At 29.2% G+C, this 21220-nt stretch overlaps 1 protein-coding gene across 1 annotated transcript; it reads left to right on the top strand.

Annotated features, from left to right (window-relative positions):
- Positions 1–6025: 6025 nt before the first annotated feature.
- On the top strand, positions 6026–13667 carry LOC107441129 (achaete-scute homolog 1a). The gene is made up of 2 exons (XM_016054281.4): positions 6026–6983; positions 13064–13667. Exon 1 carries the CDS (start codon positions 6337–6339, stop codon positions 6970–6972), a length of 636 nt encoding a protein of 211 aa, XP_015909767.1. The 5' UTR covers positions 6026–6336; the 3' UTR covers positions 6973–6983; positions 13064–13667.
- The last annotated feature ends 7553 nt before the right edge of the window (positions 13668–21220 follow it).

The raw sequence follows: 21220 nt of genomic DNA, 5'->3' as shown, positions 1-21220 counted from the left end.
TACAGAGTGTAGTGCAATTTAGTTTCGGTTAATGAATAGAGTTAGTTTTCATGTTTGTGTCCTTATTTCTTACAAACACTAATTCATAGAAAAAAAATTTTCCGAGTTTTACAATAAATTAAGAAGAAAATTTTAATTTACAAGAAACACTTTCAATCTAAAACAAAAAATAAATAAGTCTGGCTAGTTTGTTTCAGCAAACAAAGGGATAAATATTGTAATATTAAAGCAAATTTTTATTATTATTAATAGAAATAATGTCATTACTCTTACTGACATTAGTTTAATGCTGATCCATGCTTGGTCACTTTTACTCGTTCCAAAAATGATTTTCTCAAGCAGCAGTGGACCAATACATTTTATTCCTTTTTGGTTTTTTAGACCTCATTATGCTCCATCATAAGATAATCATGAATATTTTTTTTTTGCTAATCTATTTTTACTTTATTTAAATGTATAAAGTGTATAATGGTTTAAATTAAGAAACTGAAAAGAAACGGCACACATTTTGCAGCAACCACTTTAAATTAAAAAATTTAATTTAAATTTTCTCACAAGAAATTCATAGAAGTCGGCAAAGAATGTGATAAGATTAAAAATTACTAATATAATCAAGGAAAATATAATGGAAAATAATATTATTTAAGGGCACTCAAAAAGAAAAATTTCTTCCAAAATTTTTGGGGACGTGTTCTACAATATAACAAACACTATGTTAACTTTATCTTTGACTTTTTTGAAAAATATTTTGAATGTGTATGCGTACATGCTAATTTACACCGCTTTTGAATATGCTAATAAAAGAATTAAAACAAAACGAAACATAAATCAAATTTACTGTGAAGTAAAACAGTAAAAATACCTATGGGAAGATATTCTTTTAAACTTGTTTGAAAGTTTGATCAAGCCATTGATTGGAGTTCCGAGACACTACTGCCATCTACATCTTGAAATAGGCACTTCCAAAAACTGATGAAACTAGAAACCAAAACAACATACTTAAAAATATTTGTCTTTGTTCTTAAAACTTTATATAATCTGATTATTTTGTTCCATAACATTTTGAATTAATTATTTTGAAATTTGTTATTTTCTTTAGTAACATTTTTTCATCCGGAAAAAAAATTTATTATGATATGATATGGTAATTTTATTTAGAGTACGAATAAAAATAATAATGTTAGTGTTGGCTATTAGAATTAAGAGGAAAGATTATATACTAGTAAAATCAGAAAGCTAAGTTATAATCTACAGTTTAATTTAAAAAAAAAAAAATTATGTAGCAAAATAAAATAAATGTTAGCAGGTTATTTCGATAAAAAGAAAAACAAATTTGAGATTGAAAAATAAATAAAAAATGTAGAAGAAAAGTTATAACGCAGTACTATTCAGCTGATAACTATTTTCACCAAACTCATTCGTATTACAGCGTTATTATATATTCTCTTTTTATGTATAGGAAAGAATCAAAATTAATAAATTAAGATCATTAAAAAAAATTAGTTGCATGGAATTTACTGATTGATGAAATAGTAATATTAGGTTTTTAACATTGATGCTGGAAAACTAATGGTTCAAATTGCCCGACAGATAATTAACTTTTATTCCAGACAATCTATGCATATATTACTATTTGGACAACAATTTTCAGCACACTCTAAATTAATTTGATGCAAATAAAACTCACTATAACTTTTTTTTTTCAGATTTTTTTTAAACCAAGTACATACTAATACTTTTTATGAAAATTAAAATTGTTGCTCTAACAGCCTTGTACCGTATCTACCGCATGTTCTATCACGTTCGGCTGCCAAATATGAGCTAGTTAGTCCAAAATCTTTCCGGTAATTGGTCATGTAACACGTCATTTTCTTTTAATATTTACTAATAATTAGTAACCACTGGAAATTAATTTATTATCACCCTGTATTATTTAGGCAAATAAATTATTTTACTTCATAAGTAAAACATACATGTTTATAAACAAAAAGTAAATTAATATGTTTACAATTTTTCGAAACAGTTAATTTTAACGGGCCGAAACTCTTTTACTAAATATCTAAAGTTATGCTTTATTTATTTAAACGTTTAAAAAAGCTTATGAATTTAAGGAAAGAATAAAAATAAACCGAAAAGCGTTAAATTTTGAAATTGAAAAATATTATCAACTCTAAATATTCTATTGATAAAAAAGTAATAATAATTAATTTAGTTCTTATTTTAAATCGTTTAAGCTTTGATTTGATGACGTTTTCTTCGGAAAATTAATTCAGAAAAAAATCTAAGAATTTTGAAGAAGAAATTTGAAGAGAGCCTGTTTTAATATAAATTTGGAATTATTGTTTGTTTTGCAAGGTGTCTGCTGCACTGGAATCCCACCCATATCGTTTTCCTCTCCAATCCTCAAAAGTAGAAGTCTTGCCCTTTTACAGAGAAACGAAGTGCAAATTTTAATTTATGAAAAAGCGGCGTTACTAAGAAATGTCAAAATAATGAATATTTTTCTCTTGATAAAATATGAGCTCTGTGAAACTATTCATTCATTTCTAAAGAAGAGAAAAAATTGTGGACCACCAAAGCGTTTGGCTGAAGTAATTTCAAAGTCAGCATATGTAAATATGAATGATTAGACAAGAGGGTGTTAATGTAAACCAGTGCCTAGACAGAAATACAATAGGCATGCTTGCATAGAATGGGTGGCTATTGCTCTTATCAGTACAGAAGGAAATTTCTTCAGTAGCAGTAAATAACACCCCTGCAGTGCTGGAGGGGGAGGGGCTCAAGAGTTTGGAAGGATACATTAGCCAGAAAAAAGAACACTATAATTTAAAATTAAGAGATTTTTTAATAATAAAATATTTTTTTGTTCACTTTAATAATAACCCTTAAATTTGAATATAATTACTATAAGATAGTATGTTATTTCTTCCTATTATCAAAAAAATAAATAAAATTAAAAAAAAATCACTTCATTATGGTAAGCGTATACAGTGTTTCAATTTACTACCTTAATTTTTCCTTTTCATCTCAATTATACTGTTTTCTTAAATGAAAATAAAATTATTGATTATAAATATCCGAATATATTTTCATCACTGTGCTTTTGTTTCGTATAATAAATAATACTTCATAATTTTGAAATTTTTATGTTAAGTCTAGAATAGGACGCACTTGTAAATCTTGCAAGGGGGTGCATCTAAGTCTATATGTACACAACTGAATTTATTCCATCTGTATTGAGTTTAAATTTTTTTTTTTTTTCATAATATCTATCAAGAGAATTTATTCTTTTATTATAAAATAGAAGCTTATACGGATGTATAATAAAAACGAAGAAAATAGTTTAAACAGTGTAAAAATACCTTCTCTTTTTTCTTCTTAAAAAATGTTTATTATGTTTTCACATATTAATTTACGCAAGTTAAGTTACATATTAATGTTTTATTTAACGAGCGTCGAGAATTTTTATTTTTTGAACAAATAAATTTTCATACTAACGTTGTGTAATAGTTTGAAAACTTTAATAGTGGTATTAAAACTATTTCATTTTTACTCTCTTTCGTAAAGATATAGCACATTGTAATGTAAATAAATTAGATGATATGTATGGCCCAGCAGGGATTGTCTTAAAAAGACAGAATATCTTTTAATTTTTACTGGAGTTAGATTACATTATTTAATTTAAAGTGAATCATGAGCGCATTAATCACAGCACTTCAATTCTGTTATTACATTTCTACTGATATACTTTCATTATATAAGTAAGAAGATAAAAATTTAGCAAAACANATTGATTATAAATATCCGAATATATTTTCATCACTGTGTTTTTGTTTCGCATGATAAATAATTCAAAATTTTGAAATTTTTATGTTAAATCTAGAATAGGACGCATTTGTAAATCTGGTGCATCTAAGTGTATGTACACAACTGAATTTAAAGTGTTTTGAGTTTAAAAAAGTTTTTTTTCTCATTATATCTATAAAAAGAATTCATTTTTTTATTATATAATAGTAGCTTATATGTATAATGAATATGATGTATAATGAAAATAATTTAAAAAGTGTAAAAATACCTTCTCGTTTTTCCTCTTAAAAATTTTTTATTATGTTTTCACATATTAATTTACGCAAGTTAAGTTACATATTAATGTTTAATTTAATGAGCATCGAGAATTTTCGTTTTTTGGACAAATACATTTTCATACTAAGGTTCTGTAATAGTGGCTAAAACTTTAATGATGGTATTTAAACTATTTTATTTTTACTCTCTTTCGTCAAGATATAGCACATTGTAATGTAAATAAATTAGATGATATGTATGGCCCAGCAGGGATTGTCTTAAAAAGACAGAATATCTTTTAATTTTTACTGGAGTTAGATTACATTATTTAATTTAAAGTGAATCATGAGCGCATTAATCACAGCACTTCAATTCTGTTATTACATTTCTACTGATATACTTTCATTATATAAGTAAGAAGATAAAAATTTAGCAAAACAACTAGGAATGATTATATAAAATAGTCTAATCTAAAAATAGTTTCTCCAAAAATTGGTATGATTTAATAATAAAATTATAAAAACAAAATTTTCTACCGCCAAATCACTTTCCTTTATATCCCATCAAATCTTTATTGTTCCGAGCAATTAGCATGTAACAATAAAAACGACGCGAAAATATCGTTGTCATAGTTACCAACTTTTCCGTTTTGCGGAAGTTTTTGTGGTAGTTCGACTTAAAATCCATTTATTTTTTTCATTGATTCTTGGTTTAATTATTGTAATAAAAAATTATTGGTTTATAACAATTCAAACTCATGCTTGAAAAATCATAACAGTCATGCTTTAGAGTTATTAAGCACTAGTGAAGGATAACAATTTTTTTATTATTTTTTTTTATCGATTAATCCAGTTAATTGTTGTTTCACTACCACTGTGAAAAACTTTCCTCAAAAGCGTTGTTGTTGGCATGCAGCTACGAATTGTATTTTTTTGTAAATTCATTTTTAATTGAGAATTATATTTCAAAGAAAACTAAAGGAATTTATAGTTAGTTACCTAAAGTTATCATTAAAAATAAAGCTTTTTAAAAAAATACAGGAATAATTGGATTTATTTTTACATGCCTTAATCATTTCGTTTTTTTCTTGTCTTTTTCTTAGATGTATAATTTTTTCCCCTCTATGTTCTTTATGTAAATTATGCAATTTATAAATGAAAATCAAAGCTGGAGAATATTTGAAGGCTAGTTCTCTGTTTTTTCATCGAAAAATTTCTGAGTGAGAAAATATCATGAACAATTATAATGCTCATGATAATTTTATTTATCATGAACTTACATTCTGCCAATAACGAGATCGGGAGGTGATTTCGTAATTACCAAACAGCAATGTCGATTGTTTAGATTTTTTAAAATTTATATAATATTTTTGAAATAAAAACAAATAACAAGAATAAAAAAATAGTAAAAGGTGTTTTTCTGTAGACAACTACAGGTGTATCAATATGACATAATTAAATATTTCTTAGAAAAAGAACTTAACAAATCTAATTAAAAATAACACCAAAAGAAGTATTTCAAAACGTTTTCCAATAATTAAAATTTGTTTTATATCAAATAATCATTATTTTCAATTTTCGAATACAGATAGCGCAGTTTTTGAACAAGGTCTTATTTACATATCAATGTTTTATATCATCAAATTCTTTATATATATATATGGATAGATCTATACACACGTTCTAATGTATAAAAAACCATATACCTTTAATAATATCATACATTTAGTTCCCCTGAAATCATTTGCCTATACTTCCTGTGTCAGTCATATGCTGAGCGACCCCCCAAACCAAATCATTGTTCCACACAACACGAACATTTTCAGCTCTCCCTCCCCCCTTGAAAAATCGGACACGCGAGCACGAGGAGGGTTGAAATTTATTCCCCCTTTTACCCGGGGGGTAAGGCGGAGTCTGATATTCATGAGCGATGCCTAAGAACATGATGTAAAAAAAAAAAATTCATGATCATGGGGGTCTCCCCGCTTTGGATTAAAACTCTACCCCAACTCGGAGCCGGTTTCAGTCGAGCGAGAAACTTCCTAGAGAGTGGTTGGCATTCGAGTTCGGCAAACGTTTAGACTACTTTGTTTATCCCCGTGCTCTGATCATACCTTTGCCGTTCCCCGCGCGGAAGCTTCCACGTTTAGAATCGAATCATTTATCTTCATCTTCCAAAAAATGATGCTACACTGATTTCGTCTTTTACTGCTTTTATTCTTAATGGCTTTCTGATTTTGACTTTTGTTTACGTTTGAAAACATATATTCCAACCATGGCTTCCTTGACGCTTCTGAATGGAATGCATCCAGCAGAAAACATGATTAACAACACAACTTGTTATTTAGTAACGTCATCTTCCAATGGTAGCTCTTACACGAACAGTTTATCTTCATCTTCACCAGTTACGAACATAGGAACGCATCATCGAATCGCTCCCAGGATTCCAGAACACAGTCATAAGTACATCAATAACAATCAAGATTTATTACGATGTAAAAGACGAATCCAACTTGGACAATTATCCTCCGGAGGTAAGGGTTCAAATCCCCAGCCTGCGGCAGTGGCCAGGAGAAACGAGCGAGAAAGAAACAGGGTTCGTTTGGTCAACTTAGGTTTCGCGACACTACGTCAACACGTCCCTAATTCTTCAAAGAACAAAAAAATGAGCAAAGTGGACACTTTAAGATCTGCCGTTGAGTATATTAAAAGATTACAAGAACTATTAGGAGAGACAACGAACAATTTAATGACCGGTAGTGGGTCAGTAGATGAGAACTCTTACCCGGCCGGGGGTCAGTCTTCTACGGGATCTCCGACACCCAGTGTTTGTTCGGAAGCATCTTCGCCGTACGATCTGATGGTAGGAGACGAGGAGGAAGATTTGATGGATTTCGCCAATTGGTTTTGATCAATGAAATGGTAAGTTGACATTTGATTTGTTATGATTTTATTTAGCATTTGACTTTTAACAACGATTTATGTGATTATTATTTATTATGTTTTACTTTTAATTTTTATCAGTAATTTCTCGATTAAATTATTTGATAGAATATTTTATCGACGATATTTATGATTTTCGTTTTTACGTTTGATTTCTATCAGTTACTTATAGATTTAATTTTTCAATAGAATCTTTTATTGACAATATTTATGATTTTCATTTTTATATGTTTGATTTTAATCAATTATTTATAGATTTGATTTTTCGATTAAATCTTTTTATTAACAATATATTATGATTTTCATTTTTACGTTTGATTCTGTTAATTAACAATATTTATGATGTCATTTTATACCTGATTTTACCCATAAGATATTTATACCAATATGATATTTATACCTGGTGATTCTATTTTTTATATACATAATACTCTATTTGAAACTTTATTTATATGCTTATTTTAAATGTATACGATAAGTTGATGGTTGATTAGTAGCCGTTTTTTTTTTCGTAATTATTTTTGTTGCTAGCTTATGAATAAATATTTCTGTTTGTAAAATACTGTAAGTACGTACTGTTCTATAAAATAAAAAAAAGATCCTTACATACGGTTATTTCATTTTTTGTGAGTATAATATTGTACCTGATGTTTTTTTTTTTATTCATTAGTACTTATTTTTTAAAAATTATTTTTTTCCGCTATTATATATACTCAAATAGAACAAATATTTAGATATAGTATGTAACAAAGATCAACACAGCAAAATCATAAATTAAACATAGTACTATAGTTAAACGAGCATCAATCTTGAGAGAAATTTTCGAATTAATTTGAAACCTTTAAATTTTTTTCTTTTGAATTTGATGTACCGAAAAAAAACATTTTAACTTTATTTCAAATTACTTCTTTCACGTACTACAGGAAATAAGGTATTATGTATGCTTTAGGTAAAGGAAAACAGTAAAATTTTCACATATCCTTGAATTGTTATCGATATTTTTTATTACTTCGATTGAGCATTTTCAATTTTATAAAATATAATTTCTTTAAAGAAATAACTCGAGTTGTTTACTATACTTTTTAAACAAAAATAGGCATATTTCTTGTTTTATTTTATTTAGTTGAGGTCAATGAGCAGTTTCAATTTATAAAACATATTTTTTTAATGTAAAAATTCTGATTGTATACAATACTTTTGTATGAAAATAAGTAAATTTGTGTTTTTATTTCCTATCTGATTCCATAATTTTATTTCATAATTTAAAATCGTCTTTATTTAATTTTTTCTCCTGAATAGAATTTCCCTACTTCTATTTATATTTCAATTTCATATCATTGATTTTTTCTTTCCTCTTTATCTGATATAATCTCTCGTTTTTACTAATACTCACCATAAATTTGGTATTTTAAACTTTTTAAGTACCTCAGCAAATCGATAGTTTTTATGTTTTAACAGCTACTATTTTCACATTTTGTAGGATGTCAACTTTGATAATTTTATGATTTTTAATGGTTTTCACCTGCTCTTTGAAGCAAAGTGTTGTAAATTAATGTGACTGAATTATTTCAATAAATTTAATTCCTAAATATGCGTTTCATTAGGCATAATATTTCAAAAATCGCTACTACACCAGAATTTTAGATTTGATTAGTTGAATTGATGAGTAAATGCAAATTACATTCAGCATATTCATTGAAAAGTAATTTATAAAATTAATAACTATATCTTTATGAAATAAGTTAACACTATCCGTCAAAAATGCTTACTATTTTCCCTCTGCATTTTTGAAAAATTTGTAAATCGAATATTAATTTGGATGAAGTTCGTTAATTTAGCTGACGCAATACTATTTTCTTAAAATAAAAAGATAAAATTCTTTTATAAAAGATATTTTATTCTTTTTAATAGTTAATAGCTATAAATTTTCAAATAAATATCTTTTTAATTATTTTTCAATTTTTAAAAGTAATTTATAAACATATTGGATATGGTTTATATATAAGAATAGCGTACTTTGCCGGTAATGCGAACTTATAAGCTAATTGTTCTTGTTTATTATTACTAGACTTATTGCTATTAATGTATTTTAATACACGATCACAATATTGTTAATCAATATTCTTTAGAGAGCAAAATGAGTATTCTTATAGTGAAGTATTAGGTTCAGTTGCGTGTTTATTTAAGTTTTGTCGCATACTATACACGCAATCAATATTTTGTTGTTATTCTTAATTAATATTTCTAAATATTTTATAATTTGCATGTTCATTTATTTTTACGGTAATTCTAGTATTGTTTGTTTACACAATAATAATGCTAAATTTATAAAACGAAATTAATTTTATAAAAGATAGCTTTCGCAAATCATTACTTTTCCAACTTTTTGATATAAGTTAGTAAATTTAACAACTTATACTCTACACAAGTAACAGCTTATTCCATGATATATAACATGCTGTATTACATGTGTCTCTTATAACGTAAACAAGGCGAATTTCGTGATTCGATTTCGCAATATATTACATCTCTAAAAAAAAACTTTATTCCTTGCATTAAGACTTATTTAACTTTAAATACCTATCACACAAAGTTAATCCATTACATATAATAATTAAAAGGAAATCATGCGAAGACACTGAAATAAATAAAAAAAAACGATTCGTTTCGAAGAATACCTCTTTAAACACAGGCGCCCTCAGGCGGCGAAACAATGAAATTATTCTCCTATCCAGTTACCCATCGAAAATCAAGTAGATATAAAGATCATGATAACTTACGCTAACTGAAAAAGAACTTCACGTTTAAATCGTAAAACCTAAAAGGACTAGCAATTAATGTCAAAGCATGTAGGAAGCCTCAGTCACGATCCGAATTTGTATTTTCTTTCAAAATGCGTGTTTTATGATCTTTACTACGATATGCTTTTTTTAGCCATCTTTTAATATTTCGCGATTCCTATATATTCTAATATTCTTTTTTAATACTTCGAGCAAAGTAATTGTATTTTAAAGATTTTAAGCTGTGTTACCCTTGGCCCTGCCTTATAATCAGCGGTGTCATGAACAAAGGTTAATGTATGCATTGAGGTAGTGAACAACTTTATTGTTTTTGAACAATCGTAACAAAATTAATTTCCTTTTAGGCGGTAATATGTTGATGATTCTATTCTGATAGTAAGTAATACAACTTCGGGTTGTTACAGAGAAATGTCTGTAGTTTTATAGCTTTTGAACGAAAGCTAAGAAGAATATATATTATTTACTTTGTTATGAAGGTCATTTTAAATGCTGCATTTTTTTTTTCTTCGTAAGCCGATTGTAGACTAGTGCTTGCAAAAACGCGAAAATTTGTATCAATGGAAGAAAGTTGTGGAGAATTTGCATAAAAATTTCTACCATTGGTTAACACATTTTAAAATATTGCAGTAATTTAAATTCAAAATTTAAACTTTCGTTTTATTAATAAAGGTGATTTTTGGCTATAAGAGTCTGCAGTTTTATTGCTCTTGAACGAAAGCGAAAAATAATACGTATATTAATAATCTTGTTTTGGAGGTCACTTGAATGCTAAATATTTTCGTTAGTCCATTCTGGACAAGTGCTTACAAAACTGTGAAATCTCATATTGATGGAAAAAGTTGTAAAAAAATTGCATTTGAACAAAGAGGATAATATTGCAGTTGCGAAATTTCAGATCAAAAGTTAAACGTTCATGTCATTAATATATGAAGGTAAACTCGAATGAAATGCTTATTTAATAAGAATTTTCGAGAATTATATATTTGAGTAGTCAGCAAATATTGTACATGAAATACACGAGTTTGCTAGGTTGGACAATAACTCTGGCACTCTGGTATAATAAATTTAAATGAATTACTCATAATAGCATTTCGCAAAAAAAAATTAAATCTGTATATTAAATTTAAAATAGTAATAAAGAGTATAAACGAAATTTTACCGTATTTTCTTGTTAGTATGTTGCTTAATTTTTTTCATTTAATTTGGTCGTAAAAATTACCTTTTAAAATATATTCTGTAAAATGCGCACTAATTTTTAAATATTAAACGTATTAGTAAAGTACAGTAATATAGTAAGATGATAACTATACTATAAGTCTCACTGACATTTACTATGGGTCTCACCAGAACAGATAACTCGGTAAATGTCGCTTTGCTTCAATATGCCAAAGTCTCCCCTGTTCACAGCATCAAGTGGTTAAATTATTTTTGATTATACGAACTCACTGAATTTTACAAAAAAAAAAATTTTTTTTTCTCTTCATGTTACTAGTCCTACGGTTTAAAAATTCTCAATCAAATATGGTTTCCAATATTAGATTTTGACTTCTTTCTTACTCGCTTTTACGAATAAGTAATGTACGTTTATTATGGTGCAAATTTTTCCACTTGACCATATCAAGGTCTTACTTCAATAGACAGGCCGACACCATCTTTAGATACAAAACTGTAAAATCTAAGGAATATACTATTTCTCCGATCTTATCTGATTTGCGGGTGCTTCTGATTCTCAACAGAAAAAAATTGAAGATGTATCCGTTTAAAAATAAAATTAAAATGACTAGTATAAACATGAACGTTAATGAGTCGAATTCGGCCAACTATTCAAATAATGCCTTTATATACTACCAGATAAACGCCAAGGTCGTAATGGTATGTTTTTTTCTTCTTCGAAAAACGAGCAGCCGTGCAAACAAATGTTCCAACAGGTCATCAGATGCCGACAGTTCCACAAACACCTTGACAAACGTAAAAACATTCGAATGTCAGGATGTAAAGTCAATAGTCGAAATCTACAATTGTCCACCGAGTCATTGGACTTTTATGGTACTACAGACGGACTTCCGCGGCACCCCCGACAATTTCACCTAATCAGAAAAAGAATAAATAAAAACTAGGTCCCTTCCTTCGTGGGCAACACAAAAGCAAACAGGTTGGGGTCCTGGACAGCCCAAGACAAACAAGTGCCGAAGATCTCGAACAGGTAGTAGTCATGGTTTTGAAAAGATCCCAATGAAGAGGAGGTCTTATACAATGGACATTCTTATTCTTTAGTGACCCTAAGTCTTTTTTATATAAAGAACCCTCACCCTGGGACGATTTTTTTTATTATTATCTTTTCGTTGCGCAGGTATATATCTATATATTTTTTTTTCCAAATCTTTTCAGCCTAGGTATCGTTATTTTTACCTTAAGGCAGGAAACGTACCTTTGCAATGTTGACGGCATTATGCTGATCTTTTTCTTCTTTGTATTTTATCGCGTGTGTGTATGTGTGTAAGGGGCGAATGTTTGGTGGGATTTTTATGGCTATATAATGAACAGGAAATTCGGTCACTGTAAAACTCGAACGCTTTTTTGCCTTAGTTTTCACAATTTGAAAAAAAAAAAAAAATAGTTTCGAAAACACAATTTCAATTTATCATTCACCTTTGAATTTAAAATTTGAAATAATTAAAGATTTTTAAAAAGAAAAATTGCTATAATGTATATAATTCAGAATCAAATATAAGTTAGAAATATGTTTCAATAATTATCAAACAAATAGCCCTTGTTGTACTGCGTAGATTTTATTTGCAATTTTTATACATGATGACTTTAATAAAAGAATATTCTAAGTTACTTAAATGTCACAATACTATGCAATGGTTTTAAAATTGCTCATATTAAAGCTAGAAAAAACTTATTAATTTCCTCTTAGTTTGGTCGATCCGCATTTTTCGCGTACCGTAGTAGTCGTAGATTTGGTAGATCCGTGGTAATAGTGACTTCATTTCTAAAAGTGTGAAGAGTATTTGCATTATTTTATCATTCATCTGTAGATCCACCCATATTTTTAAGCACCAATCAATCTATGCAGATAAAAATTTCCACACAATTAGAAACTTTTAACTAATTAACGTCCTCGTTCAGTCAAATTATTTCTGTTTCCCATTTTTATTTAACGAAAGTTTAAGTGATAATACGATATCAATTTTTTATAATGCCTCTATAAGTTATGACTTAAAAATTAATGTTTATTCTTTTTCTTTTTTGTAGATGAAACAAAAAGCACATCTCTACCTCATACAAAACTGTTGCTGGACAGCATGATGACAGGCTGGACTTGTTTTGATTGATAAACTGAAGCAATAATCGATGATGAATATTTTTGGCGCCAATAAAGAAATGATTAGACAAAAGTGTCGTCGAAACTCTCAGAACTTCCATTGAAAATTGAACATTATAGTATTTGCTCATACTTAAGAACATTATTGCTGGGACCTGAGTTGGCTACGGAAAATAAGTTTGTACATATTTATTGAAGAATATTGCAACTGTTGTGAATATAAGTTATGCCATGTGATTGCATATCATGTTGTATTTGTTCATTGGAGTTAAGTGATTGCATAGAAATTTTAAAAAATGTGCCTTTACAGATGGTAAATTTTATTGTTCATTATGGGCATTCATCCCTTTACTTGCGATCAAATTTATACATTCCACGTGTTATGAAATAAGTTTCTGTAAATAAGAGAAATATATTTTGTATTAACTTATATGAAAGTTTCGAACAGTATTTTCATATTGTATTTATTTCTTACACATGAATTTCTATGCCATGTTGCACTGTAATAAAGAAGATTTTTATGACAGAGAAAAATTCTTGTTATTTTTTCTTCTTATCGTTCATTCAACGCTTTGACGGAGAATTTTCATTTAATACATTTTTCATACCTTATTCATTATTTTATATTAATATAGGTGAAAAGTATTACGTTTAGAATTTTAATAATTTAGGGTTATGAAGTAGGTATAGATAGTTCATGTCACTAAACGATTAAAACGAAGTTCAAAAAAATTTTCAAAACAAATTAATTACTTTTTTCCTGAAGATTTCCTGGTTGAATTAGAAATCCATTTATTTAACATTTTAATGTTAATTTTTTTCCGATTAAAGATTTAAATTTGTTTTCAAATATAAACCTTTTCTTCTTCCAAGTATGTGTATAATTACAAAGAGGTTGCAGCTAATTGCAATAGTGTTAGTGACATGGACTGCAAATACAGAGAGTATAACGATTCGGTCTACTTTTATCAGCATTGCAATCAAATTATTGCTGGTGATATAAACTTTATTAAAGAAACCAATTTGAGAAACTTACTTTTGTATGGTACGAGATTTAGAGTCAACAAATATGTTAATGTTAAATAAGCTTTAGATATTTTGCAAAAAGATTAATTATTTTGTTCATTTTGAAACTGGCTTTAAATTTTCTGCGCCAGTAGGGTCTTCGAACGAATATAAAATTAAAATATTGTTACTGCTTAAATCATCGCTTAAGACCCATTTCAAATCTAACACATTTACAGCTCCACTAAAGAAGATATTACTTCTTCACAAGGTATAGACATTATTTTGTATTTACCACAGTAGAAAAGTAGACGGAAATTACGCTATCTGTTGCATAAAGTTTCATGCCAATATTATAATTAATGAAATCGTTAACACTTGTACGACGTATTACAGATAATGTCAACTCTATTTTTAAGAAAATTTATGGCAATGCATAAATCTTGGCGAACAAAGAGCACGTATTCCTTGGAAAGGAGAGGTATTCTTATGCCAAAGCATAAGAATACCTCAGTTAAAAAAACAACAAAGCGGATTTCATTACTTTTCATTTATGCTATCCTTAAATTTCACAAAACTTCCCTGTTGCCTTTCGTTTTATTTGCAGTGCTACCTCCACTATTGGTAAAGAAATTGCAATCCTATTGGAATTGCAACTAAAAGAACTATTCAATGTTCTGAAGTCAGGAAACTACCGATGGTTATGGGTAGAACAAACTAGTGGGGATGTGATTGAAAAACTTAAAACTTGTAATGATTTCGCTTCTATAAGCACCTTTTATTTTGCTAATTTTTTTTTTTTGCTACCTTGCCTCTCGAAATTTTATTATCAGCAGTTTCTAATTTAGCTAAAATTGCCTCTGCACAAATTAAATTTTGAATTGATAAATTCCCATCTCTTTTAAAATTTTGTCTGCACAACAACTACATTAATAATGACTGTTTTTTACTCTTACACATTAATGGTATTTCCAAGGGAGGCAATTTTAGTTCAACTATGGCTAACCCATTTTTAATTTACTATAAAAACAACTGTATTACAAGATGAATCACAATTTTTTGTGTTGCAGATTTATTGATGATATTTTTTGTATTAACTTTCCTAAGTTTCAAAGTTTACATCATTCAGTTTATACACAAAACTATTTCGGTTGCATTAGTGCCAAGGAGTTCAGAAGTATTATTATTTCTCCAATTATCAGATTTAAAAGAATCTGTAACAACAAAAACGTTATGTTGAAAGTGGAAAATTTCAAAGCTAAACTTTTTAGCAATAACTTTACAAATATTTTGGTCAATCACCTTTTGATCCAATTTAAAATTTAAGTTTAAATTTACTTTTTGGGCAGCTCACTGATGCCTAAATTGTAACCGTCACTTATATTCATTTATGACGCACCATCTTCAATTCATTAATTTGGAAGGATGACTGATGATGTTTACGTGGACTAGGATAGAATTTGGACGTTAAAAATGTAGAGAAAACATCGAGAGAAAAAATGTAATGAAGATTTATAAAAAAAAGGAGAAAAATAATAAAAATAATAATTTTAAATTTTATTTTATTATTATTTTAAAAAAATTAAGAAGCCGAAAACAAAATAATAAAAGGATATAATCACGTCATCAGCTGACTTATATATCAAATAAAACGTATTATTATTATTAATTTTCTTAGTTTTCTCCTTTTTTTTCTCCTATTAGTTTTTATTTAGCAGGCTTTCAAAATACAATACTTGCGCTGTCCCTGAAAAGTCGTGCAAACCCGAGAAAAATACACCACAGTAAATAAAATGGAAATAATTAAATATTTCTTGGATGACCCGATATTATTAGATGCACAGATCCAGTACCGGTCCAGGGGTTGGAGGTCACTAGTGCATAGTATAATGTTCAACTCCGTAGCCTTGTAATTTTGAACCCAATCCAGAAGACAAGGGAACTCCTGGATCGAGTATTGGGCGAAATTTTGCCTTCCTGAAGGACTTTTTGAGGGAACTAATCCGCATTTGCGTTACATGGAGAGGAAGACCAAGAGAACCTTCCACGGTTAGCCTGATGGTAAGGTGGCTCTAACCCATGATCCGTCTACCACTGAGGATATCTCATGTCAGCACTGTGGTCGGTGCAAGCCGGACGCTGAATTCGTACCGACCAACCATCGCCGGGATCGAACCCCGGTTCACCTCATTGGAAGGCGAGCGCTCTATCTCCTGAGCCATTAGCTTTTGTTATTTTATTTTATTTTTATGACCGTCGTTGAACAGTCGACCCAATTTTTGGGTTTACGACTACTATAGCTTTTGTTATTGTAGCTATTTCATACCCTCTAACTGCTACGGAATTTCCGTAGTTTCAGAAATCTTCTTCTCAGACGGTAGCAAAATTAATGTCTTAATATTTAAAAAAAATTAATTTTAGCGTAACTTGTCCACTATTACTTATAAAAGTGCAGGCCATATGGCTAGATTCTTAAGTTCTGATAAAATTACCAAAACATATCCATTTGCTTTAAAAATTTCTACTTTGGTTCGCTACCACTAGAAAGAATTATTTTCAAAATTCTCATAAGTTGGAGGGTATGCTATTTCGACAGACTACCAGTGAGGCATATGTACTGTTAGAGCGGATCATAGATAAATAGAGCAATCTTTTAAGTTTTAATGCTATATTTAATTGATGAAATAGTACTCCGAGTTTATGGCACGCGGCTTGTGCTTTTGTTTTGATGAAGTCATTCTAATTGAATTTGCTGATTGAGGATGAGTCCAAGGTTTTTGGCTTTTTCAACTGAAGGTATTATTTCATTGAAGATGACAAACTGGTTTTATAGTAGTATATTTTTCTTCTTTTTATTACGGATGATTAGGAGTTGCGATTTTTAGCCTTGAAACTTCTACTCTAGGCACCACTCTTCTAGTTCAAATATCGCAACGCAAATGCGAGTTAGTTTCTCCCAATATGTGATCCACAGATTCCTTTATCTTCTGGATAGGGTTTAAAGCTACTAGACTTACGGAGTTGAAGATTGATTGTCGTAAACTCAGTATCGGGTCAGCTGTTCAACGTGGCTTATAAAATTAAAGTAAAATGAAACTTTGCTACCACTAGAAGTGTCTTTTCAAAAAAGCGTAGAAAGCTGGCAACTCTGCAAATGTATTTTGTGGTGCAGATAAAAACATTACATTTGCTAATGTAAACATTTTCAGCAGATTGTGCAACCTAATAGTAATAATTAATTGTTGAAAAAATATAGGTATGCTCTTATTGTTGCAGGCATAAAACAATAGTTCGTTAAAATTACAGCTTTCATTGATTTTAGCTACTGGGTAAACAATGCATCCCTAATATTACCGGCATGATTATAAACAGGGTGGTGTTTAATAGCACATTACTCAAATCCTAGCATTTTGCGTTTCTAATAGAATAATACAATGACCCCTCTACCTAGTTCAGAAACGAGTCCATTGCACGTAGTCGCCATTTTCTCCCACAAAATATTTACCGAAAAATTTGAAATAAGTGCTACTGTACAAAATTTGTATATTAATTATCTTCCGAAAAATAATTTATAGTTTCCAAATCAACAAAGGTATGTATAATGTTCGTTCTCTTAAACTTAAAAACAAGTGTTAAATGATTACACGTCTCTGTTTAATCGGTTTCAATTCAAATAAATTGGAGAATGCTAGGTTGTTAGTATCCCGGAAAAATAGAATTCACTGGAAATAACAAAGTCACATTAGTTCCAATATATATACATATATGAGAGATGCCAACTTGCTCCGGACAACAAATATATATTTTAAAGTGGTAGTTTATCAATTGTGATTCTTGGTTTAATAAATTCAATTTAGCAGATTTTTATCCACCACTATTTCTAAATAATTCGTAGGCTTATATGATTCACCACTTTTAAGATCGCATTTGATAAACTACCACTTTAAAATATATATTTGTTGTCCGGAGCAAGTTGGCATTTCTGTTTTTCGGCCAGATTTTTTTTTTAATTATTATTATTTCCGAGGTAAAAAATATCTTATAATGAGATTTCGCAACTAGATGTATTAAATCGGAGATATTAAGCAAGGTGGTGAATACGAACTTAGAAATTACATTCCGTTCTCTCACTTTTGCTACAGGTTTCTTATTGTATATGGAAAAAATCAGGAACTGGTTAACCGATTTTTATTACAAAGAAGTTGATACTTTTTTACAATCAACGTTTACTTCAGAATTAAAAATCATCCTTTGGATCTAGACAAACTTAAAAATAAGGAAATATTCAGGTAGTTGCGAACATAGGAAGATGCAATATTTTATACTACTATTACTACCACTTTTTAACCTTTCACACTCGAGAGATACTTCTCAAGCACCACTATCACCTACAATTTACCTACCACTCTAAAATTTAAAATTCTTAATCTCTTTTTTTTAATAATTCATATTTAAAGTTTATTTCCAATAAAATTTGAATATTTTGATCTCTTTTTGTCAACCAGTTGTCCTTAATTTATTTAGGAAATCATGCTAAAAATATTTATCTAGATATAAAATCTAGTTACTGTAGAGTATTACATACACGTTACAGTATCGGGATGCAGTATCGACTGAGATCTATTAGGTACACTGTTCCAAAAATAATTTGTATCCTTTGTCATGAATCAGCAGAATGGTTTTAAATTCATTGCTGAAGTAAGTGTGGACAAAAATGGCGCTGTGAGTTGTTTTTTGAAGATGATGAAATTTGGAATAAAAATGAAGACTTCAAAGTAAAACGCTTGTTGCATCCTCCTTTCTACCGGATTTTAGCATTTACACCCTCTCTCATCACAGACTGCGCCGTACACATAATAACTATTATTCCCCGTACTAGATACAATAGGAAGGACCACCGGGTTTTTTTCACATAAACATTCTATTCTACTACGTACCCTCAACCAAATACTCAATTTCACGCTTGAAATGATATTTTCTGCCAGTTGTAGTTGGAAACTCTTCTTTTTTGTATATATAGTTCTAAATTAGTATTTTCCTACAAATAGAATAATATTTTGCCCAAATCGAAGTACGTATTATTCGTACGTAGTAATCGAAGTATTTTGGGTATGAAAATGCTATATGGAGAAAAATACAATTTCTTTAACCACATTTGATGCACGGTTTGCTTAAGACAAGATTTTGGTAATAAGTTTGAACACTTCAAGGTATAAAAACTATTTTTTACTATTTGTGCTGTTTTTCGTATTAAAGCTTAGTTGTCAAAGAAATAAAATCTGTATATTCATAATAATGCCGCAATATTTATCACAACAATGAAATTGTTATGTAAACAACAATGAAATCGTTACGTCAACAACAATGTCACAATACTGAAATCATCATATTCACAACAATGCTACAAGATTGGTCAAGACATTGAAGTAGCTATAATTAACAACAATGAAATTATATTCACAACATTTGTTACAGCAATGAAATGACTCTATTAGCAACGCCTCAATATTCATCACAACAATGAAATCAGCATATTCAGAACAAGGTCACAATATCTATCACCATAATGAAATCGTTATGTTAACAACAACGTCAAAATATTGAAATCACCATATTCACAACAATGCCGCAACATTAAAGTAGCTATATTAACAACAATGAAATCACTATAATCACAGCATTTGTTACAACCATAAAATAACTCTATTAGCAACGTCTCGACATTTATCACAACACTACATTAATCTTGTAGTAAAAATCTGAAATTTAAAACCAAATGTTGGTTCTGTTTTAGCTATCACTTTAATTTTAGTGCGAAGTTTAGTTTAATTTATAATAACTATTATTTGCTAGTAAAAAGCAGAAATGCTAACTTGTTTCGCTTTGGAAAAAAATTTACAGTGGTTACAAAATTTGTTTTATTTTCAGTATAATATTTTTTATTTCAAGTAATTTTTTTACCACTACATATAAAAAATTCAATTCATCCTATCATATAAAATGCAACTTCATTNAAATTTAAAACCAAATGTTGGTTCTGTTTTAGCTACCATTTTAATTTCAGTGCGAAGTTTAGTTTAATTTATAATAACTATGTACTAGTAAAAAGCAAAAATGCTAACTTGTTTCGCTTTAGAAAAAAATTTACAGTGGTTACAAAATTTGTTTTATTTTCAGTATAATATTTTTTATTTCAAGTAATTTTTTTCCACTACATATAAAAAATTCAATTCATCCTATCATATAAAATGCAACTTCATTGCATGTATGTAAAACTTTTAAAAAGTAGGTGTAATTATCCTTATTCCACAAGTTTATTAAAACTTTTGCAGAAAGAGGAGCAGCTGGCATCCCTGTATGTCTGTGGATATCAACCACGGGATTCGAATCCCAGCAACGTCAGGTGTATTCTAAGTCCGCACCCAGCTCGCACCGACCAAGTGCTGACGTAAAATATCCTCAGTGGTAGACGGATCATGGGTTAGAGACCCCTTGCCATCAGGCTAGCCATGGAGGTTTTCGTGATTTTCCTCCCTATGTAACGCAAATGCGAGTTAGTTCCATCAAAAATTTCTCCACGAAGGCAAATTTCTCCCACTACTAGATCCAGGGGTTCCTTTGTCTTTTGGATTGGGTTCAAAGTTACAAGTCTACGGAGTTGAACATTGGTAGTCGTAAACTAAAATTCGGTTCGGCTGTTTAATAACAGATGTAAAATAAAAATTTCATTAACAACAAAACTAAATACTGACTATTTACAAAGAAAAAGAATCGTTTTACTTCAGCCTTTTTTCTTCTTATTATTTTTTTTTTAGATCACAACTACTAGGAAAGCTTTAAGTTAATTAAGAACTTGAAGATGAATGTTTGAAAAATAAAATGATTAGATTTTTACTATTCAAAAAAATCCCTTTCTGAAAACAAACTGTTTTCGAAGTCTTAGGAAATTTCAGCTTTCCAAGCTCTGAAAAAAAAAATGAAAGCCCACCAAAGAGGCAATAACCCACCCATTTAGACTTAATTCAGTAGTTGAAACCGAGCGAATAACAACACCAACGCCCACTAAAGTGAAGTCTGTGATT

This window comes from Parasteatoda tepidariorum, chromosome 10 (genome assembly GCF_043381705.1).
Source record: "Parasteatoda tepidariorum isolate YZ-2023 chromosome 10, CAS_Ptep_4.0, whole genome shotgun sequence".
In the NCBI taxonomy this organism is placed as follows: domain Eukaryota; kingdom Metazoa; phylum Arthropoda; class Arachnida; order Araneae; family Theridiidae; genus Parasteatoda; species Parasteatoda tepidariorum.
Note: the sequence above shows the minus strand (reverse complement) of the source record. Positions and strands in the feature narration are given on the sequence as shown.

Excerpts from the sequence above, each read along its gene's own strand:
- LOC107441129 (XM_016054281.4), top strand. The coding sequence starts at position 6,337 with ATGGCTTCCTTGACGCTTCTGAATGGAATGCATCCAGCAGAAAACATG.